The 24570-nt window shown below is 41.8% G+C and overlaps 1 protein-coding gene across 1 annotated transcript in view; it reads left to right on the forward strand.

Moving 5' to 3' along the window:
* KIF15 (kinesin family member 15) overlaps window positions 1-24570 on the forward strand; it is a 2415358-nt gene that overhangs the window by 620511 nt on the left and 1770277 nt on the right. Inside the window, exons 10-11 of the mRNA XM_044065522.1 lie at window positions 10591-10713; window positions 21152-21277. Coding sequence (XP_043921457.1) covers window positions 10591-10713; window positions 21152-21277 — 249 coding nt within the window. The remainder of the gene's footprint in view (window positions 1-10590; window positions 10714-21151; window positions 21278-24570) is intronic.

Genomic DNA, 24570 nt, shown 5'->3' on the forward strand with positions numbered 1-24570 from the left:
TGCGATAACAGTTGTGATAGAGGAAGACGTCTGCAATTTCTCCTGTACTCCACACCCTATGATTTCACAAAATAGGATCTCCGCTGTGCACATATACTTGACCAAACTGGTCAAAACTGTTTGCCGTTTTTATCCTCACTGTCTCTCTTTTCAGCGGATGAAGCTCGATTTGTCATAACTGGACAACTAGAAAGAATGCTTTCTGAATAATTGGGCTTTGATTGCTTTTAGCTGTAGGCCTCAATAAGCTGGAACTGATAGGCAATGTTGTTCTGGTTTGCCTTGATAGAAGTCTCTGAGCAGGCAAGCCAAGTATATTGTTACAGGGTATGTTTCTGAGATTGAGTAAATTCAAAAAGAAATCAGTATTGTCGCGCTTTGATTCTCTAGTAATTGCTTTGCACTCTGCACTGCACGTTCAGCTAGTCCATTTGAATGCAGATATTTTAGACCACTAATAACATATACAAAGTCTCATTTTCTTGCAAATTTCCAAAGCAACTGAGTGGTAAATTGGGTACCATTGTAAGAGATAAGCTTCTGTTGACTTCCATGGACTAAGAAATGACGTTTCAGCTTGGTAATAACAGTAGTGAACTTTAGGTTAGGCAGTAAATCTATCTCAAACCAGTCTGAGTAAGAGTCTACCAATACTAAGTAATGCTGCTTGTTCCACTCAAATAAGTCAGTGTCTGCTGTTGACCAAGGTAATTCAGGAACTTGACTTAGTTGAAGTGGTTCATTTTGCAAATGCAGTTTAGTACTATTGCATACTAAACATGAAGAAAGTACTCTATCAATGTCTTTTACTAGAAAAGGCCAAAATACTATTCCTCTCACCTTTCTTTTAGTAGCTTTGGAACCTGGGTGACCACAATGCAAAATCTGGATATATTCTTGTAAGGAAGCAGGAATAGCATTTTTAGGACCTTTGAAAAAAAATGCCATTTTTCATCAACATTTCATCTCTAAGGAAATATGTTTGCACTTCAGGTGTTGCACTAGATTGCTTTGGTGGCCATCCATCATTAATGTAGTGGTTGAGCTTTTGGAAAATTTGATCAGTTTTTGTATGATCTCTCAGCTCATCAAGTCTTATGGTAGAAAAATTGTGCACTTCCATGACATCAAGTCAAAATTATCTACGTCAAGCTGATCTGCTGTATTTCTGGACAATCCGGATAAGGTAACAGCCAGATAAAGTAGTTTGCCTTTTGTATAGACCATTGTGAAGTTGCCTTCTGCAATTTGTGCATCATTCTTTGTAATCTCACTGGTGCTGAATGCATAGGCTTCTTTAAAATAGTAACTAGAGGTTGATTAAAAGTTTCAATCTGAATATCTTGATCATAGGTTTATAGGTGTTTACTAGGCTAACTACCACAAGGGCCTTTTTAAGCCGAGCCATACATCCCAAATCTCTGACAAATTCTCATACCCATGATAAGTGTAGGCATGGGGCTGGGATATGACTCATTTACAAGCTACCTGTTTGCATTAGAGACATTGGTGCCAAACCAGTGATGAATTTCCAGTTTCCCATCCAATTGTTCAAGTTGCACTTGAATTGGGTTAGGGAGGAACTCTGCTTCACATGGATGGGGAGCCTGTTCCATAGATGAGGTAGTCTGTGGGATACATGCCTATCTCTCCAGCAGGTCCAATTTATATCACAGACAAGGTTTAAGTCTTTAGAATGGGTAATTATTGTATTGTTTTGTGGATATGCAGGAGGTCCATCAGAGTGGGGTCTGACCATGCCATGTATGCCAGGCATAGATCTCCCCTCAAAAGCCTGTAGGAGACAGAATACAGGATAGGGCCTTGAGGCGGTCTGCATAGGACATATTGCTTACGCCCTGTATTCTTTTAGTGAGGAACCTCTGTGGACATTCCAGTTGTTGGATATACCTGGTTAGGTACATACCAAAGGGGGGCATTGTACTCCATGATAGGTCTGATGAATGCCGGATACAGTAGAATAATGACTTCCTTTGACTTAGATGCCATACCTTTGTTTATAAGTTGCGCATCCTGGAATGATTTCCTCACCACTGTAGAGACGTGATGATCAAAGGCTAGATTACCGTGCATGTTTTCCTAGGTCCCTGACTACTGGGTCAACTCTAAAGGGTGTGTTGTCAACATGATAGTTACCTGGGATGGATGACTTCCCAACGGATACTATTATGCATTTCTTGCCACTTAGTTTTAGTCCATGGCTCTGACACCAGTTGTTTGTCTGTGTCAGCCTCTCCTGGAGAACATTTGCATCAGTGTGAGATTCAATGACAGCTTCTAATTTGAAATCATCTGCAAATTTAGTCAGCCAGAGACCACTGACATTGGCCTTGACTTCTAAGAAGTAAATGCCAAAAAGGAGCGGTCCAAGCACTGATCCTTGTGGGACTCAGCTTGTGACTGGCCTCTTTATAGAGGTGGACTCCCAAATTCTAACTTCCTGGGTGTCCTGTCTGTGAGCCAGTTGTCTATCCACCGGGTGACATATAAGTTTATACCTAACCTCTTGAGTTTGTGAACAATGCCAGAGTGGGGTATTGTCAAATGCCTTGGCCAGGTCAAGGTAGGCAGTGTGAATGATTTTGCCCTCCTCCATTGCTTTGGTGACCTTCTCAAAGAAGTCCACCAAGTTGAGTAGGCATGATCTGCCCTTGACGAAACCAAACTGGGTTAGGTCCAGTGTTTGGAGGTTTACCATATCTGTATTGATGATCTCCATGATGATTCTTTCCATGGCTTTACATACAAGACTAGTGACACTGATGGGTCTGTAGTTTCCAGGGTCTGTAGATGGTCCACCTTTGTGCAGTGGGATGACAGTTTCCTTTCTCTGTTCATGAGGCACAAATCCTGTTTGGAGGCTATAGTTATAGCAATTCCAGAGATCCTGATAGGTCATGTTTCATTCCATTTAGAAGGCATCTTGGGATATTGTCTGGGCCCATTGATGCAGTGTTCTTGGTCTTAGAGAGAGCATTAAGGCCTGTTCCCTAGTGATAGTAGGGAGAGTTGTATTTGATGATATTCCTTGAGGTAAGGTTGAGGGGGAGCGAGAAGTACAGTTGGAGCTGAATTTATCAGCCAGGAGGTTTGCTATATCTTCTGGCTCAGTATAGGTGGCTCCATTTACAATGAGCTGTGCACACAATTGTGTATTGCCTTTGATGTTGCAGACATGGCTAAAGAATGCTTTGTGGTTGTCCTTGGCCTGGAGGCCAAACTAACCGCAAATTTGGCTTTGATAGACTTTATTTGTCCTCTGAGTTATTTGTTTAGTTTGAGAATGCTTTTATCCTGCTGGGTGCTGCACCTCCTAATTTTTGCCATGATTTTCTTCCTCCTGTTATACATCCGATTGATTTTGTGATTCCACCAGGGTGGCTTGTTTTTTGAGGTAGTTCTGTACTTCTTCCTGGTGGATACAGCTGCTTCTATGCAGCTATTAACATGCTTGTACAGGGTTTCTGTGCACACTTCTGCATAGGCAGAAGTGTTTTCAGGGTTTATGGGGGCTTGAAATTTTGCCAGGTTCTCACTTAATAGCAAGAGAGTTAACCTTAGAATAGTTCCTGAATATTCACAGTGTAGTTGGGGGTCCAGGTTTTAGTTTTACTTCAAAGGAGACCATTTTGTGATCTGACCTTACCAGGGAAGGCATTACAGTAGGAGGTGTGCAGCAGTCTCCCATGCTAGTGAAGACTAGATCCAGTATGGTTGCAACCCTGGTTGATGTACTGGCTATCTAGTCCAGGGAGTTTGTGTTTGGAAAATCCAGGAATCTCTGTGCATGTATGTTTGGTGTAGTATAGGATTCCCAGTTAATAGTGGGGTAATTAAAGTCACCCATGAATATGGTATTTGGTTGGATGGTTAGTGTTTCTAATAAGATTAAATACATGGTATGGGTTTCCTGGGTCATACAGGGGGACCTGTAGCTTGCAAGGAAGTGGTATTGGTTTTTACCTATGGTGATTTGAACATGGAGCAGCTCAAGTGCATTGTCCTGTTTGACCAGCCTTGAAGTATATTTATTTTTGATGTAAATGGAGACACCTCTACCTTTAGTCCCTGCCTGTGAAGTAGCTGGTCTAAATGTGTGGAAAGCAGTATAACCTTGCACTGTTGGTGTGCTCTCTTTGGCTTTAAACCACATCTCAGTGATGGCACAGACATCAGCATTCTCTAGGGTAAAGAAACCTTTTAGGGATATAATCATGAAACCCGGGGCACAAATACTATTGTCAAAAGTTCTTTCTCTATTTGAGCATATTGCATCTCAGTTTGGGTAAGTGTTCTAGATGCATAGGCTACTGGTCTGCCTTTTTGAAGAATAACTGTGCCAAGACCAAATTTCAAAGCATCGCAGGAAAGAGTTACAGGTTTGTTGATACCGTAGTATCTTAATGTATGTCGGGTAGAAATTTTCTGCTTTAGATCTTCAAATGCTTCTGGTGTTGATCTAAACAAGACCATGTAACATTTTTGCATGTTAGCTCTCTCAAAAGTGCTGTCAACTCACTGAAGTCTGGTGTAAATTTGCCTAAATAGTTGACCATACCAAGAAAACATTATCCGGTGCTGGCATCTCAAGAATAGCTGCTTACATGCATGGGTCTGGTCTTCTAGTAAACAAATGACCTATGTATGTTACTTCTGGTAGTTTGAATTTGCACTTGAGAGGATTGAGCCTTAAATTCACTTCACATGCTCTTGTCTAGAACTCTCTTAAGGTTTGTCATGCTCTGCTTCACCATTGCCTCTGACCAATAAATCATCTACTGTTATAACACAAGTATAACCTGAAAAGATTTGCTCCATTGCATGCTGAAAGACATCACTTGCAGAAGTTATTCCCAATGGCATCCTGAGGAATCTATAGCTTCCAAATGGGGTACTGAATTGTAGTCAGTAATGAAGATTTGTGATCAAATATCACTTGCCAGTATGAACGTTTTGCATCCAAAATTGAAAAAACAATGACATTCAGTATTAGAGCAGCGGCTTCTTCGACTGTGCGCATGGAATGATGGGATCTCTTTAATGCTTTGTTCAAATCTCTTGGGTCAGTACATATTTTGATTTCATTTGAGCCTTTTTTGTGAGCAGTTACCATGGACGACACCCATTCAGTAGATTCTGTAACTGGACAAATTACATTTTGCTGCACCATTTTATCCAACTGAGCTTTAACTTTATTCTGTATAGCTAGTGGAACTCTTCTTGCTGGTCTGACTACTGAACTGACTTCAGGGTATAACTTAATGGAATACACAACTGGAAGTTTGCCCAACTTGTCATCGAAAACATCAGCATACTCTGAAAAAATAGTGAAGCTGGAACTGGGACATGTGCTTATTTGATGAACTTCTTTGGTAAAAGAAAGCAGATTCATTCTCAAACTGTTTCTGCAACCCAATAATGACTGCACAGGTCTTCAAACTACATAGAATAATCTATACCAGCTCCTGGCCACATAACATGAAAGCACTACTGAGCCTTCTGTCTGAATTTCTTTATCTCCATAAGCAACAAGTTTCACACAACCCACCATGTTTAGTTGTTCACCAGCTCTCTTTAGGAAATGTGTGCTGACGTAATGTTACACTTTGAACCAGTGTCTACTTTGAGCTTGGTGGATTTACCATTGATGTGGACAGTACAAAATACCTCATTCTTTGCCAATAAATCTACTGCATCAATCTTTTCACCAATTACTGCTATACCATCCACATAGTAGGTTGCAGTTCTACTTTATCAACTTGCTGTTTTAAATGACCCTTCTTTACAACAGTGTGAGGCTAGCTTGATCTGCAAATTTTTTGAAAATTGTTCCACTTTTTATACTTGTGGCATTGCTGAACAAATGCGAAGCATTTTTCTCTTTTAGACTCATGGTTGGCACCACACTTAAAACAGTTAACAATAAAGCTTGATTTTGGTTTTACTGACTCACCCTTGTACTGGACTGAGCATGCTCTCTTTACTAAGCTAGTTTTGGAACTTTCTAGAAGACTACGGGACCTCCCAGGAAAACTTGCAGGGATTGCAGCTGCCATGTTCATAGGCCTGCTTCTGTTAGTCACATGCTGCATGCTGTCTACATTTACTCTAGAGCCTACTGAAACCACAATCTTATGTGCAAGCATATTTGTTTGTCTTTCTGTAGCTTCATGGATTTGCCAAATCTCAATAGCTTTGCTCAGTGTTAAATCACCGTCACAAAACAAAATCTTTCTCACTGCAGCACTGTTCATACCACACACAAAACCTGTCCTGTATTAACTCATGTTTTAAGTCATCAAATTTGCATGGTTTAGCTTTTTCTGGTCAGTTATGTAAGCTGCAGAGGTTTCTCCTGGCTTTTGATCTCTTGTGTAAAACAAATGCCTGTCTATTGTAACATTAGTCTGGGGATTGCACATTTCTCTAAATATGCGCTTCAAACATTTGGGATCTTCTCTTGATTCAGCCTGTACAATATGGCGATTTGCCCCTTCACCTTCATATACTGCTGGTGCATATACAAATGAATGCTTTCTTTCAATAGCCTCTGACCCAGCTAGGTTTAACAAAATGAATGCCCTAGTGCTTGCATCTTAATCAGAATAAGCTGCTTGTATTGAATATATCATATTCTTGCTCACATATTGTCCATTTCTCTGAAATATTCTGATCAAATACAAGTGGTGATGGTTTTTGAAATCCTTCTGCCATGCCAACAAATTATGGTAAACACAATGCAACCAAGTCCCCTTGTAACTATACGAACATGCACACATATACATATGCCAGAAAGTTTTCCACTACTTGCAACTATGCCCAGTAGCACAACAAGCCTTGTATGAATGACTGAACTTTGCGAAATACATTCCTCGGGTATTGTAATACTCTTGAAATTGCTGTACTGTAAAAGTCACTTATTTTAAGAAACATTTCAAATAACTGCACTTTGTGAATAAACAGTACACAGCACACTGAAATTTCCCCAAAATGGCTGTACTTCGCTAAACAGCTCTGTATAGTGGAAGAAACACTCTGTAATGGCAACTTTTTGCGAATAGACACACCCAGCACAAGAGACTTTTTGAAATGGCTGTAAATTGACTGCATTCTACGAAATTGTTGCACTTTGCACACAACAGTCTCTTCGGAATAAATGCACAGTAATAAGCATTCACTGTAAGCACTTTTACACACTTTGAGATACTTCGAACAACTCTAGTTATGCTATTCAGAGCTTCAGCCAATGCGAAATAGTACTTTATGCCAAAACACAGTAATTTGCCAAAAAACATGCAGTCACCTTGCTTTTATTTATGCTTAATGTGCCCCTTTTGACCTTTATTTTTTCATTTGGTTCATTTAATCTTTCTTCATGCCCATTATACTTTCTTGTGCTTGTTTTAACTATAAACATGCTCGTTTTGCAATCCCGAGGTAATTCTGAGCCTTTTATATGCCTTTCTGATAATCGTTTTGTCAAATAGCTTAATTTCAAACATTTCGTTTGATTAATAAACTTTTTATGATAACCGTTTACTTAAACATTTCTGTGCTATTCATTTGCTTAGCAATGTATTCTGTGCCCTTGTAATGCTCCGTTTCATCTTTTTTATAAAATAAATAATTTGTACAAGTTTTCATTACCTTCAGTTAGTTTCTGGCCCTTTTTTGCAGTTTTCACTGTTAACTCTGCACCTCGTGGCTCTGAAAAGCAGCCTCTGGAATCCCGGTTCTGACACCATGTTGCTTGTCTAGTTAGGATGAAGTAGATGAACATTGTGCATTCTTGTTCAAGCAGCTTTATTGTATACAAATACATAAGAAATGAGGCTAAGTAATATTAACTTATATACAAACTAAGTAACATACATAGACATTTTCACACTCTGGCTGCACTTCTTGGAAATGCTTCTTAAAGGTACAACGCATGTTATTCTACATCAAGTCACTCCATTCATTTACCTTTGTTCTTTTCTAACCTTCAAAGTTAGGGAATGAAAATTCTTCATTCCCTGGATGTGTGTAGACAACTGAGGTTTTATTTGCACAGGTCTAGAGAGTTCAGAAAAGCTGGCGTGGCAAAGAGGAAGGAGGGGAAAACAGTGAAACAAACAAGAAAATGCTTCCAAATGGCTGGCACATTACATTTGTTTCTCTTACAATACTTATGATAAACCTGTTCCAGAATTTGTCAGACTGCATTCTGCTAAAGCCATTACAGTAGTCCTGAGGGAGATCAGCACTCCGTCTATTATGAAAACGGACTTCTGGTTCTCCATGCATACTTTTTCACCATACTATACTTTTGGATGCCACCAGAGTTAAGGCAGGGTTTGCCTCTGTTTTGCAAGGCTTATTATCCTTAATTTTCTCTTGCCAGTCTTCCCAGGAAGCAGTGACTGCACTTATGAATAGTACAATGAACACAGTACAGTTGTGTTAGGAACTTGCTAGAAATGTAGATGTTTGAGTACATTCACTGTTGCAGTCCAGGTGCCCCCCGCCTTACCCCTTTTTCTGCCTTTTCTGCTCCCCTCCTCCCATCTTTAAGCTTGCATTGCTTCATGGAGAGAGAGACATTAAGGAATCTCAGGGCTGCATCAGTGGCAGAGGGGTCTGTCCCATTCTAGTCTAGTAGAGCTTTAGTGCTAGGATCTTCTTACCTACTTTGGCCAGCTTAAGAAGGATCTGGAGATGGTGTTCATCAGTGGCTGTTTTATACAGCTGACCTCATTACATGTCAATGGAAGGATGGGAGTCTACCAATGTTTTGGGGTAAAATACTAGAAGTTGGACCGGCCACTTGAGCTACCTGTGAGCAGGATGTACCAAGAAGTAAGGAGTCTTAACAGTGAATATACTGAAACATCTACGTTTTATTGCATATTGCTAACTGAAACTGTTTCTCCCTGTTAGCGCAATTAAGGAACCGCCATGAACCCCATTTTCGGTAATAAATCTGCTGATACAGACGTTGGACTTGCTGTTGCGCACTTCTCCATGGCCTCTGACTAATAGTACAGATCTGTTGGTTGTTCTTTTCAAGCATCCTTTTTCCTAAGGCAAGCTTAAAAATAATGAAGAAAGCCAGGAAACCTAACACACTGATATCTGGTAGAATGGAGAAGATTGTTCATTTTGTGCAACAGGAATTCCAAAACCGCCAAACAGCTGATTACATTGATGCTTTCACGGTTGTTTTGTTCTTCAGTTAAGGTACATGTTTTGGCTGTTTTAGCTTGCCTTCCTCTTTGTCCGTCCCTATCAGGCCAGTTTGTAAAACAGTTCCTTAAGGAGCCCTGCATTTCTATCCACCAAGGAAGATTACTTAACATTGAGGTCTAACTCCTTTGTGATGTGCTAAGTCCAGAATATGTCCTTGCAACCACAGGATGTGTTTCTCAGTATTACGACCATTGCATTAAGTTTTGTAATGAAGCAATGCCCTACCAAAATTCTTCTATTTTCTTTGCCTCTCTCTCTCTGTAGGATCCCTTCTGCACTTTGTTCATAGTCTGTCCCTTCTTATGCCTTTCATACTGTAACCATGAATTTGGAGTTTTGAATTGTTTTCTCGGTCTAAGCTTTTCTAAACCCCATTCTCTTCATATGCCTTCAGACTTGGCAACCCAGCTATATCCATCTCTGTTGTCAGTCACTGACAACATAATCAAGCCCATTTGTTTTCTTTAACCTCACTCGTGAATCTCTCACCAGTTGTCCTGCAAACATTTTTTATGGTCTTTCTCAAAAATGCTTCATTACCTCGTGCCTTCTTCCTACCCACTTTATCCTTCTCTCCAGGGGCAGTCAACAGATTGCTCACTGCTACCCAGCAGAAATTTATTGTAGCCCATTCTCCACCCATCATTCTTCTTGCACTTCCATTCTTGCCTTTCAAATACTACCTACCAGAAAACCTTGTGCACAAGTTCTACAGCTATTTCACTTTCCTATATATAGGCCTTACAAGGATATGTTAGGAGCCTATCATCCCTACCATTTTCTTGTTTTTCAGTTCCTTTCATTTTCTGTTGTGCATTGAGGAATATCCTGAGAGAGACATACTTCATACCCCCACTTCACCCTTTACTTCCAAAAGACATGCTTTCTGCCACAAGAGCATTTATTGGTGCAGTTTCTCTGATTGCTTTGTTTTGAGTTGCAGAATGGAGCAGATAGGGAAAAAAAACACTAGTTTTTAATAACTGCATTGCTGTCCAGTGTCCGCATTTCATGCTAGGCAACTGTTGCTGAAAAGTTTTGGCTAAAGTCTGGTATGCATCTGTCGCAACTTCCAAAGCAGATAAATTATCCTGTTATTTGCATGAGGTGTAACAATGCTGTACTTTATAGCCATTTTTTAATCAACAGGTGCCAACTATATGCAGTGATGCTGATCTTCTAAATACTGTACTACTTTAGCCAGCTTTTAAACTTCAGGTGCCTGCAGAAGTCATACATTAGTGCACAGTGTTTACTAGTTAATGAACCTTTAAATACTTTTTAGACTTTAATACATATTGAGTAATTGACAGTTTTTTTCTTTCTGATATCTTGTAATAGGACTCTCTTGGAGGAAATGCAAAGACCTACATAATTGCTAATGTCCACCCTGGGTCCAAATGCTTTGGTGAAACTCTCTCAACACTTCAGTTTGCTCAACGGGCAAAGCTGATCAAAAATAAGGTATGGGACATCAATGTATTTCATTGTTGGAATCAAAGCTTTTGAGGTACTTTAGTAGTATTTGTGGATAATAGAGCCACAGTGTAGTTTTCTAATTACAGATCTTGGCAGTCTGCATAGTGATGTTTATATTGACTTATTGCTTTGATGGATTTAACACTGAGGTTATTCCCAGGTGAATCCTTTGTTTGGGTTCATCCTTTCTACCACTTAGTTTGGCATTTGTTTAAAACATTGCTGCACTTTGGGTCAAGTACGAGTCATGCCAGGGAGTGTCTCCTCTGTTTACCTGGTTGTAGATCTGCAGAAAGTTTTTCCCATTTGTAATCCTCCAGAATTTCTCACTCTCAGTTGGAGAGGCTGCCAGTTAATCCCATGCCATGGTTTCTGTCTCATGTGCAACACATAAAAGCTTATCTGATGCTTGGTGAGAGCCAGAGTCACTAGTGTGAATTCTTATCCTTGGGACTTGAATGTGATGGCAGTGCCAGACCCATAGAAAACCTTTCTGCTTACATGATACTCCTGCTTTGTCTGGAGCCCTTTGCTTGTCTTATAGTCTTGAATAAGCCTATGCAGAATGCCTAGTTTAGGAATAGAGAAGGATTTTGAGCTCCCTTCATGAGCCTGAGGGTTTTGAGGGGCTTTCAACAAGTGGACTGCACACCGAATCCCTCTGTTTACGTCCCTCCTCAGATAGTTTGTCATTTGATGGATTACTTACAACTAGTGAAGGCTAGCATGCCTCTGTATTCTTTTTTGTGGTGCACCCCCCAGCAGCAAATGGTGCTTTCTTGACTCTCTTGTTATCCCTGCCATATAGGCATCCTTTAAGGGTGCTGTGTTAGAAGTATTGGAGGAAATGCAATGACCTACATAATTGCTAATGTCCACCCTTGGTCCAAATTTACCACCTTGCCTGATATTGTTACTGTGAGATGTTTTTGTTTTAACACTACTTGTCTTAGCCTTATTGGAGTCACTGTGGGATGTTCTTGAATTTTAACCAGGCTTCTTCAGAAATCAGACTCCTAGGCCAGTGTCAGTTTCCAGACTCCAGTTGCCTGTATTCACAGATAGTGTACAACCTGGCTGAGCCTGAAAATGGTCAAACTAGTTTAGTGTGCTACCCTGGTTAAAAAAAGAACAGATTAATAAATGTCCATCCCCTGCAAATTTGAGCTGTGCTGTTAGAACAGTTCTTCCAGCAAGATATCCTGACAATTGTGATGAGAGAGACTTCAGAGGGCCCACTTGTATTCCAAGTCTCTAAGCTGATGCTCTCTCATGGGAAGAGCCCACATCTTAAATTTTGCTGATGCTATCTGAGACTATATCCTTGCTGTACTGACACATGCCCTGGCTTTTACCATTTTTAATCGCACAAGGTTTGCAGAGGAATGTGAGCATATGGCATAAAGTCAGTTTCTCAAGCAGTCCAGCTTTCAGCTTTAGGAGTGACTCCCCCCAGCTAAAAGGAAGAAGGAATCTCACCCTTCAGAAAATCAGACCTGTGCAAAGAGAACTTTCTTACATTTTGGCTGTATTACTGACAGCAAAGAAACCATATCAGGCTCCGCTCCAGGTCTCCTTTTTAAAACTTGTAAATTGCATGAGGAAACATTTTAAATGGGAATCGAAGACTGCTAGAGTGGCATAAAAGGTACCTAGATCCCTTAGGTATTTAGAAGCCTAGTTAAATAGCTATTTGTATGCCTGCCATTTAAGGATGTGCACAGTAATGAATCCTGGGAGACAAACTCCCAACCTCTCAACCCTAAAATGCTGGATACGTTTTACAAAGTGCAAAGTGTAAAGAACCCTAGTAACTGATCTTTTTATTAGAAAGTGGATGTTGCAACAGGATCCAAACTGACTCCAGATCTTAACACTGTTCCTAAAGATAAAAGTAGTTCATTGGAATGATATATAAAATAACTTTATATTGCTTCTTCTCTGGCTGTTGGAACTATCAAATTGCCGAGCACAGGTGATATAACAAAAAACATCAACAAACTAGATATAAAACTGTTAGACTGGTTAAAATTAAAACAAAAAATGGTAAATGTATTAAAACTTTAATGCATTAAAAGCAACATATAAAAACAAACTGGCAAACAATTTAATTTGTACATGGAACTTCTTCAGACCAAATTGCTAATCGTTAGAATGCATATTTCAAATAAAGTGCATAAAATCACATGACTACAAGCTAATGAGTTAATCCTTTCCTTCTCTGTACAATTTGGTTGTTCTCCCTATCATTCATTCCAAGAGAGCTACAAGCATTTAATTTAATCTGCCCACAATATTCTTTCCAATCAAGCTCATCCTCAGCATCCCATTTCATGCTGAAATTATGAACTTGATCTAGAACTGCAAATCTGAAGTTAACATTCTTAACTGTTTTAAATCATACTGATTCACATGCTTGGCTAAAGGATTTCTTAGCTCCATTTTTCCACTGCTTGAAGATGTTCATAGCCTCATATTGAACTTTGTAACAATTCTACCAACGTAAAAAAGTTGGACAAAGAACTATATACACCACATACTTAGATTTACAGTTATATTTATTATATAATTTCATAATTTCTTGCTGTGAGCCAAATTGTTTCACCAACTAAACATCCATAGCTTCAGCTGCATGGTTTTAAACCCCTTTTTGAGGTAGTCCAGCTATAAGTTAACTGTTTTTCTGCAAAAAAAAAAAAAAAAAAACGTTCTAAGCTTGTTTTCCGCCTTTCCTGTTACTAGTGTAGTCCAGGTACAGATTTACTGTATCCAGGACTGTTTTGTAAGTTTCTGAGTTTCCCAGGCCTTTCTGTGTTAGAGGGAAGCCTTCCAGCTTATCAGTGGGAGTAGTAAGCAGTAGGTAGCCTATCTACCACAAGAGGAGTGGTTTCTGGCTCTGAAATTGTAGTTTATTGGCCTTTTGGGCAGTTTTTTCTATCCCTTTCAACTTTCTCCTCTCTCTTGCACTTTAGCTTATTCGCCTAGCACTTCATCAGGATTTTTGTAGCGATTATTGTAGCACACACAAGTGCTATCAGCACTATACGTCCTATAAGGAAACGGCTCCATAACTTAGCAGTGATGACCATCCCCCCTGGCATGTCTAAAGGTCAGTTTCCTGTGCTTTCTCCTATTAACCTGGTGAACTTGAGCATTCTAAGGCAGTGTAGCAACTGCCTCATGTACTCAGACAACCCTCTCCTCTTACCTTCCAACACTCAGACTTGTGAGAGATGCGCTTATATCTCCAAATTGGAAGTCATGCATTCTCCAGCCAAGATCAGAATAGCTGGTCAAGAGGAGAAGGTCATCACCTACACCACATCACATAGCCCTCCAGAATACCCACCATCACAGCCCTCACATAAAAACACAAACCACACACCCACCTTTATGGAGGCTCTCAATAGAAATCTACCCAAACAGCAGAGACCTCCAAGGCAGAAATGCACTCAACCACCACAACACAGCACAAACCACATAGCTCACCTGCACAGTGTGCCCCTCAACCTAAGACCCTAAGGCAAAAAAGCTTGCCCAATACAATAGTCATAGGTGACTCAATAGTGAGGCACACTGATGTCCCACTCACTTGGCTGAATAAGGAGAAGGCAACTTTCAGCTGTATATCAGGTGCCAGAATCTGACGCACAACGCACGCACTCAGGTCAATCCACAAGTATGACTCTGTAATTGTCCATGTGGGTGTGAATGACCTGAAACGCACCTCCCTGGACTACATGAAAACAGACATGGTGGAGCTCTCGGATTATGTTGGCCAGACAGGTATGACCCTAGCCCTGAGCAGCTTCCTACCATCGCCCAGAGTGATACCACAGTACAAACAGAAAATGATTGACTTCAACAATTGACTAAGATGTTCTTCATGTTTCACTGTTGAAGTCATCGCCTGTGGATTATCCCTGCTGTGGTAGCTTTTGGCCGGCCCGAATGCTAGAGTCAGTGTTTTTCTGTGTCGGCTACTGTCACTTGTGACTGACGTCAGGCCATCAGTGCTATAAAGCAAGGCAGCCGACACCATTACATCAGTCTTTCTTGCCGTGGAGCCCGTAGCAGAAGCAGTTTGCAAGTGTACCAGTCGGTCGCTACCAGAGTTTGAATTACAGCTGAAAACGTCTAAAGCCAAGTACCCCATTGGGGATCCTTTTTTCTTGTACTAACCGATGTCCAAAGAAGTTAACGGTTGTCTCGCCTGTAGAAAGCAGATCTCACACAGAGACTTCTATTCATACTGCGTCACTTGTTTAGGACCAGACCACGACGTCCCTCGTTGCTGGTTCTGTGCCCACTTTAATGTGAGAACCGTTCATCGTAGAGCTCTTACTGTAGACAGGTGTTTTCATCTTCCATCTTCACATTCCGCAATGACATCCATCAGATAATCTGTAGACATTCCGAAAAAACGTAGAGATAGAGACAGAGATTACACAAGGCTAAGCCTTCCGACGACTCTACCGCTAAGTAGGTTGTCATTTCTTCGGAATTCAGTGAGGTGCTTTCGCAGTCCCTGATGACTGATAACGATATCTATGCAGGCCTCTATCGAGACCCTTTTAGAGTCAGGTATGCAGCAGAAATCTTTGTCTTCCGAGCCTTTGGTTGTCTCTGCCTTGGTTGGGTCCGGAACCGCAACACAGGCACTGGTTTCCTAGGAGGCCTTTTACACTACCGAATCTAGACAAAAAAACGACGTCTTCTCATCCGACTACCGTTTTTCTCAGACTGATGAATACTCTTAGGCTTAGAAGCCAGGCCACTCCTAGAAAATCTACCTCTAGCCACCATCTTACTCCTGCTCCACCACCCCAACCCCAAATACTTAAAATGGCGGAGGATCTTATCTCCCTTATCAGGGGCAGTCGGGCCACAACTTCTAAAAGGAAAAGACACCCTTCTCCTGAAATACTGACAGAACTGGATTCTGTGGAATCTGATTATTCAGATTTTGAAAAGGAACAACCTCTGACTGCTTATGAGGATTCAGATGCAGAGGAATCCATTCCTTCTGCCTCCCCACCAGCAGACCTTTCCTTTAAGGAAACCCTTCACACACTCAGGGAACATTTCCACTGAGAATCCCAGGACTTCCCTCAGTCTAAGAAAAGAGAGTTTCTAGACCTGCCCCAGCACAGACCCTTAGCCATCCCCCCTATCTTAGAGCTGGTGGATGATTTTTTTCCATGAATCCGGCTTAGCCTCGGAGGCCCTCCCACCTGTTCCCAGTAAACCTGACAGGTATTACAGAGTACTGGATTCTCACAAATATTTGTACAGAAATCCCCGGAGGTCATTACACAAGAACCTAAAGGAGCTAAGGCTATTTCTGCTAAGAATCATATTCCTTCTGACAAGGATACCAGACCTCTGGACAGATGGGGTAAAAAAGTATATACTTCTGCAACCTTCGCTATCGGAGCACTCAGCTGTCAGTTCCGTATGTTAAAATATCAACAACACGGTTTGGAACTATTAAAGCAAAAGATTTCAACCTTTCCTGACTGCTAATTCGAAAGAGTTAGCAGATTTACTGCACTCTACTTGTTAAGTGGACAAACACTCATTGCACTGTGGATATGATGCCCTAGAAGCCTCGAGCAAGGCAACAGTGTCAGGATCTGTCATTAAGAGACATGCATGGTTGAAGGAACAACCTCTCCCTGATCATGTCAAGTCTAAATTAATTTATGCACCCTTGGATAAGGACCGCTTGTTTGGAGTAAAAGCAGAAGAGGTGCTTAAAAATATGGAAGACAAAGCAAAATCTATGCAAACAGTAAAAGGTTTCTTTCAGGTACAACCTCTGATGTTCAGCAGGAATTTTCCCTCTAAGCACTGGTCCTGTCCTGCAGCTAGCAGACAGGGGCAAAATAAGCCCTGCAGGGACAGAGGGACAGCAGAGAACCAAACAGTGGACCACTTCTGCCTCTCAGGCAGGGAGTGCTAAGCCATCCCTCTATGGCAAAAACTGTCAATGACTCCGTCTAGCCCCTCTGCCCTCCTTTCACTCACCAAAAGCTAGGAGGAAGGGTCTCCTTCTGCAAAGAAAATTGGCTTTCTATTACAAAGGACCAATGGGTCTTAAAGATAATTTTTCAGGGATACAAATTCTCTTTCAACGAACTCCCAATTCCAAGAGAGTACCCAGACTTGCATCCAAATCAGTGGGCAGAGGCATTGAAACAAGTCCACAATCTCATATCTCAAGGGGGCAGTAGAACCTAGCCCCTCAGATGAAACAGGCAAAGGCTTTTATTCCAGACTGTTCCTTGTTCCCAGAAAAGAGGGCACTTGGTGCCCCATCCTGGAGATCTCCCTGGTGGTCCCCTAATTCAAAATGCTAACTTTGCAGCAGCTGCTGCCTTTGCTGACAAAAAAATGCTTCGTTAGTGACCCTAGACCTAAAAGATGCCCATCTCCACATCCCCATAAGGGAATCTTGCAAAAAATTCCTGCACTTCAGAGCAGGCTCATGACACTCGGTTCTCTGCACTACCCCTTTGGCTTCTACTGCTCACAGGGTATCCACCAAATGCTTAGCACCAGTTATAGCATTTTGCGGACAGAGAAATATACAGGTTTACCCTTATCTGGACGACTGACTGACTCATTCAGGCAGAGTGCAAAGAAAAGCTGCTCCAGGACCTCCTCTTTGTCAGAAACATCCTAACCTCCTCAGGGATCACTATCAACAAAAATAAATCAAAGCAAACACCCAGCCAGGAACATCATTTTCTTGGGAGCACTGCTGGGCACAGCATCCCAAATGGCTTTCCTATCCCCAGAAAAGCAGGCTTCATGCCTCTCTACTTTACCCAGCTGGCTTCCAGAAGTCACCTCACTGCGAGGAAGTTTCTACAAGCCTTGAGATACATGGCATCTTGCATTCTCCTAATGCCTCTGGCCAGGCTTCACATGGAAAACTCCAGTCATATCTAAAGAACCTTTGGTGTCAGCACTTTCAGCCTCTAGAGACCCCTCTCACTCTGATCCCCTGTATAAGGGCCAAGTTTTTGTGGTGGGCAGGACCTTGTGCCAAGAACAAGGGTCTTCCCTTCATCCTCCACCCAACCGGGCAGACCATCACCATCGATGCCTCAGGCATTGATTGGGGCACTCACCTAGCAGGCAGGTGCACCCAAGGTCTTTGGGATGCACAGCACCTTCCCTTACACTTCAACCAGAAGGAAATGATGGCAGTACAGAAGGCTCTGACATCCTTCAAACCCCATCTCAGGCCAGGGGTTCTCCTTATAACGGACAACACCACAGTAATGTAGTACATCAGCAAACAGGGAGGGACCCAATCTTACCCTCTGTGCAGGCTAGCCATGAACCTCTGGCTGACAGCCTCCTCCTTGGGATTACTCTCAATACCCAATACCTACCAGGAATCAACAACACCCTGGCAGACGACTTAAGCAGAAACTTACTGGATCCCCATGAATGGCAAGCTCCACAAAAAAATCGTTTTGCAAGTCACTCAGGAATGGGGAACTCTGGAGGTGGATCTCCCTGGTTTGCACCTCATCCACCAGCTGAAAAAATTCTGTACCAGGGAGTATCGCCACCTAGCATGGAAGGTGGATGCCTTGACCTTCCCCTGAAACTCCCTCTTTGTGTATGCTTTCCCTCTTCTGCCTCATATTCCCAAGGTACTGATCAAGATAAGGGAAGAGAGACCAAAGGCCATCCTCATTGCTCCAGATTGGCCCAAACAGCATTGGTAATTCCTTACTGCACAGCCTGACATTACAGCCTCCCAGGCAGCTTCCCCTGATCTCAGACCTCTTGACTCAGGTGGGGGGGATGCGGCACCCAGGCTTGCAGACACTCACTGTCAGCATGGCTAATACTCTAAAGGCAAACAGGGGGCCCCTGTTAAGCAAACTGGTCTTAGACATTATCACAGAGGCCAGAAGGCCCAACACCAGAAAATCTTTTGCAGGGATATGGAAAAAAATCTGCTCCTGGAGCCAGTCCAGAGGGGGTAATTCCTCACAACCTTCCATCCTTTTTAACCTGGACTACCTAGCAGAGTTACTCAATAGTGGCCTCTCCTTCTCTTATATTAAAATGCATGCCTCAGCCATTTCAGCTCATTTCGATACAGATCAGTCCCTGCACTCGCATCCTTTGATTAAGTAATTCCTCATAGGGGCTTCTAATATCAGACCTCCCAGAAGGCCACCCAAGCCAGCCTGGGACCTGAATTATGTTTTGGACAAACTAACCTTACCACCACCCTTTGAACCTGCTGCTTCAGCAGAACTGAGATACCTCTCCTGGAAGACTGCTTTTCTACTAGCTATCACATTAGCCAGAAGGGGTTCAGAACTTCAGGCACTGATGACCATTGAGCCCTTCATCATTTTCCATGCAGACAGGGTCTTCCTGAGGACTAACCCCTCCTTTATGCCCAAGGTGGTATCTAATGTGACTCCCAACCAGGCCATACATCTACCCACCTTCTTTCCTAACCCTCAAAACAGGGGGGAAAGAATTCTGCACTCACTAGATGTGCACACACAGCTGAGATACTACCTGGACTGTACTAAACCAGTCAGGAAAACAGACCAACTTCTTGTCAGCTTTGCCCCAGGGGCATAGGGGTGAAGCCCATTTCCAAGCAAACTATTTCCAAATGGATATCACACTGTGTCCATTTCTGCTACAGATTAGATGGGAAACCACCCCCTAAGTCTATTCGTACCCATTCCACTAGGGCAGCCTCCACTTCCACAGCATTCCTCAGAGGAGTTCCCAACAGGGACATCTTGGAAGCTGCCACCTGGACCTCTGCCCATACCTTAAAAAAGCATTACCACCTACCTCTTTTCTCTATGGCTAGGGCAGGGTTTGCCTCTGCAGTTCTGCAGGGCATGCTGACCCATGCCTAGGTCTCTTACTAATCCTACCACCCCTCTCCTCAGTTTTGGGAATCCTCCCACAGGTCATGACTGTAACAGTGAAACATGAAGAACATAGTACAGTTGTGTACACTTACCATAAATGTAGATGTTCGAGTGTATTCACTTTTGCAGTCCTGGTTTCCCTGTCTCCTTCCTCCTTATATCCTCTTTCCTTAGGGAGACGTATGCTTTTTACTATGGCTTTTAGCCACCAGGACCATTTTACCATATTTCCTTGGACTTCTGACTGGTTAGGGGAAGAAAAACTGATGTAATGGCGTTGACTGCCTTGCTTTATAGCACCGATGACCTGACGTCAGTCACAAGCGACAGCAGTCGACGCAGAAAAACATTGACACTGGTATTTGGGCCGGCTGAGGGCTACTACAGCAGGGATAACCCAAAGGTGATGTCTGCAACAGTGGATACACTTGAACATATACATTTATGGTAAGTGTACACAACTGTACTTTTTTTGGTGTCATTCTAAGGGCATCCAGTGTCTGTCTGCTTGGGATGACATGATTGACAGACCTCGATGCTTTGCCAGAGATGGCCTGCATCTGTCACCTCTGGGTTTCCAGGTACTGGCTAAGGCTCTTGCTCACCCCTATAGTACCTTTTTTAAGCGGTGTTCCAAAAATGAAATTACCACTGTAACAGCTGTAAATAAATGCAATCTGAGGGTCATGCTGCTCAACGCTAGAAGTCTAAATCTCAAGATGCACTCGCTCGAAGCACTCCTCAAAATGCAAGACATCAACATTTGTGCTGTAAAGGTCATTTCTGTCTACTCTTCCCTCATTAGAGCAATCCTAGAGTAAAATGCCCCGTTTGGCATGTACCTCACTAGATACCTGCAACAGCTGGAGAGGCCACAAAAGTACCTCACGAATAGGATCCTAGGCCTTAAACACACTTCCTACATGGACAGACTCAGAAAAACTCCAGCTATTCTCTGTCTCATATAGTCTACTAAGAGGCGATCTCCGCTTGACTTACAAAGCCATGTCTGACCCAGCTCTGTTAGAAATGCTACATCTAAAGAAATCCCAATCCCTCCACCCCACACGTTCCAGAGACCTCAACCTCATTACCACAATCAACAGAACATGCTAAAGGGACAGGTTCATAACCCAGAGACTGCCCATGCTCTGGAATAGATTTCCCATGTATGTCAAGTAGAGCACCTCACTAGCCCTCTTCTAGAGAAATCTTGATGAGTGGATGGGAAATAGAAAGTTCAACCCAGGGATCACTCCAGTGGCTCTACTTGATAATGTAATTCTTGCGTTTGTACATTGTCTTTATCTGTTCTGAACTTTCTTTAACCAAATTATTTTTATACAAAAGCTCCTTTAAATTCTTGCCCCGCTTAAATACAAAAGCTGGATTTTGGTGGCTGAATTTATAAAACTTGAAATAAACATGATTAAGAAAGTTCATTGGGACATTTTGTATTTTGAATCTTGTCTGGCTGTTTGTGTTCCAAGAGGACTCTGCGAATGTTGGCAGGTGATAGCTTATCTTATGATTTGATTGAGGCATTGAAAGCACTGAATGAAAGTACTGGTATACAGTATGTTCACTTGTTAATCGAAGAAAACAAGTGGACTTTGGTATGTCTCAGCAATTCAGTGGTTACCCCTTACAATAATTTAAAGGGTGTGACCTCAAAGGAGAACTGTGAGGTTAAGCTTGAAAGAATTACTGAAAAGTTTCTGTGGAGAATGATATTCCCCAAAAAAAAAAAAAAAAAAAAAAAAAGAAGAAGAAATTTTTCAGAGACAAGAGGGACTATGAAGAAGGAATAAACTTTGGGTGGGCAGAGTTAAGCAGCTCTTAAGAGACAAGGATGGTTTTGTCAGAGTTGGTGCAAAATGAAAATTGTATCCCTAAAAATGTTCAAGGACCACTGGAGCTGTAATGCAGGGTAAGAAACAGTTTCCCGCCTCAGCAGTCTGTAACATTCTGAATACAAGGACAGGGCTTTCAATATCTGCTGGTAACTAAGATTCTTAAGACCACAGATCTTTATTTCATTTACCCCTTTCAAGTGTTTTGAAGGTGGAGGCTTTCCTGCTTTAATGTAAGATGGTTTAGTCCAAATATAGATATGTGGGTAAGGAAGATTTATACCCATTACAAAACTAACCTTGTGATCTTTCCTCCCATTTAAGGAATACTTCTCAAACCACCAGACCACATTTAACTGACACAGCTAATTCTGATTCATCTTTATCTTGGAGAGATGTAGAAAACCTCCTAGTAAAGGAACAGGTAAAGGATTTTAATTCCATGTTGCATCTAGCCTCAAGAAATGCCTGTTTTGAGATGCATCTTAAACTTATGTAAGCCTTAAGTTTTTGAGTTAACAAAATTCAAGACCCTTGTCTTGCAGGCACTTCTCCCACTGTACCAAGAACACTTTTGGTCAACCTGGAGCTGAATAATGCTCCCCATGCTGCAGGACCACAGACCATTCCTGAGATTCAAGGCAATGCAGGAGTACTTTGTTTGCCTCAGTGCTATATGTGCTTTTCACAGCACCCAGAATGTTTAGCAAATGTTTGGCACTGTTGTCTGTAAGCCACAGAATCCAGGAAAAACGGCATATACACTAGTCTGGATGGCTGCATAATCCAAGCTCCTAAAAGGAAGATGATGCAAGAGAAGTTTTCCATCCTTTGTCTGACCAAGTTAGATTTTCCCCTGAACCTGCCAAAGTTGAGCTTTGACAGTGGAGATGCCGAAGATATTATTAAATGGCATTGATAAGTCACATGCTTAAGAAATCTGTTTCTTTCATTGACAGGGTTCTTGAGTCAGGGGAGTTCTCTATTTATCCCAGAGGATATCCATGACAGCTTAACTACTCCTAAAGATTCTAGCATGAGTCATCCTCTATTCTGATGGCATCACTAGGCCATGTTGCATATGAGGAGCACAATGATATCAGAAAACTAAGGGAATAGTAAGCAGGTAATGCCCATTGTAATTATGAGAATGTGCAGGCAATGAACATGGAGCTTAAGAGGCTTGTACAACTCACATGAAAGGACAAACTGTTTTCAAGTTTTTATGGTATGCAGGCATATTTTGAATGTGATGGTGTATTAGTTGTGTTCTTAATGGCTTTCAAGACAGCCTGATACCCAGGATCCCTGAAGATTAGTTAAAGCAGCAGCACAGTAAATTAGTCTATAAACAAGTGGAGGGAAGTAGTTGCACATACCAGTTGTCATCATCATCAAGCCCCTTTTTCCTTTAGAAACTAGTAATGATACCCTGGAACAGTCTTCCAGCTGGTCTTGCCTGTCAGGGCTTATCTCTCTAAACCTAAGCTCTGTGGCGGATAAGGTGGAGAGATCTGTGCTCCACAAATATGACTGAAGATTGGCTCCCCAATTATTTCAAAGCCTGAGGGTACAGACTGAGATCCTAGGATAGAGAGAGACATTTGTGTAGCAAAATTATGTGAATATTTTGTATGTTTAGATGCTCATACAGTGATAAATGGACAATGAATGCCTTTTCTATCCCTTGGGCAAAGAACTCCTGTATGACTTACCAGCCCATTTCTCTGTTCCCATGATCTTCCAAAAGTTAGGAAAAGACAGACAGCCTCATGTTGATGGTCTGTCTATAGCTTAGGCAGTGAGGTTTATTGTAGGTAGTACATCTGGGGAATGTAGGAATGACTATAGCTTCTGGCAGTTCTCCACGCACTTGTCAGGAAGAGTGCTCACTGGTATACTCAAACATAGAGCTTCAGGCTAGTAGTATGAATGTTTTCATTCTGGTAAGCTTTTGAGGAAGCTGTATAAATAAGTGCCACACATTTTGTGGAAGGCCAGAATCTCCAACATTAGACAATCTAATTTGTCCAAATAGATAATCTCCTTGTGGTAGTTTTTGTATATTCTCCACCTGAGAGAGTATAAAAATTGCAGTTTTGTAGCATTTAGCAGATCTTTTTCATAGCAGCCAGTCCTGTACCTTTAGCAAAATCTGCCTTTTTGTTGTTTTAGCCTGCCTTCTGTCCGTCTCTCCCTTTAACCTGTTCTACAATGCAACAGATTCTGAAATTTGTCTTGCACCTCAAGCCTCTCATTATGCTTGTGATACTTCCATGGCACATTAACACTTTGGTGGAGAACTAGACCCATCTCTGAGCCTAGCATTTTTGCAGAACTCAAGATCTCTTAGAAAGCTGTATTTTTGGTGACTGTTGCTTAGTCCTTTGTGTGAAGGACCATATACTGTTCCACAGAGATGGAATAAGCTTTCTGTTGCTCTTAAAGTACCATCAGAGTTGGCATTAAATCAGGCCATACAGTTGCCCAACTCCTATTCCAAGTTCCAGGGTACTTGGGTGAAGATGCAGTGCTTTTCTGTATGTGTACTTGTAGTTCAGGATATTCTGTATCAAGAACAAATGACTTAGCCAGTTTTACTGGTTACGTGTATCCTTCAATCAAATTTATACATTATGGGCCTTTATCCAAATGAGCAATGTCCAAATGACTGGCTTTAAATGCATTGCAGTCTTACAATACGCAGATGATTCCACGCTCATCTGTTCTGCCCCCTCACTCTCTTAAAGTCCTAGAAATAACCCAACCTTCCTTCACAACAATAGAATCTTGACTCTGTGACTCTAAGTTAATTCTCAATCCCAACAAAACTAAATTTATAATTTTTTCAAGTAACAAAACCTCAGATCTGCATTCCCCTTTTCAGATGTATTCTTCTAACAATTCCAAGATAGAACCTGTACCACACCCTAAGCTACTCAGGATTACAATCGATGATAACTTGAGATTTGACAAACACTTGTCTGTTATCATAAAGTCTATATTAAACTAGGTTTACTTTACAGAATTAACCTTGCCTCACTGACTCCTCAAGG

The sequence above is a fragment of the Protopterus annectens genome, chromosome 3.part0, assembly GCF_019279795.1.
Source record: "Protopterus annectens isolate FY-2018-M chromosome 3.part0, PAN1.0, whole genome shotgun sequence".
Taxonomy (NCBI): Eukaryota; Metazoa; Chordata; order Ceratodontiformes; family Protopteridae; genus Protopterus; species Protopterus annectens.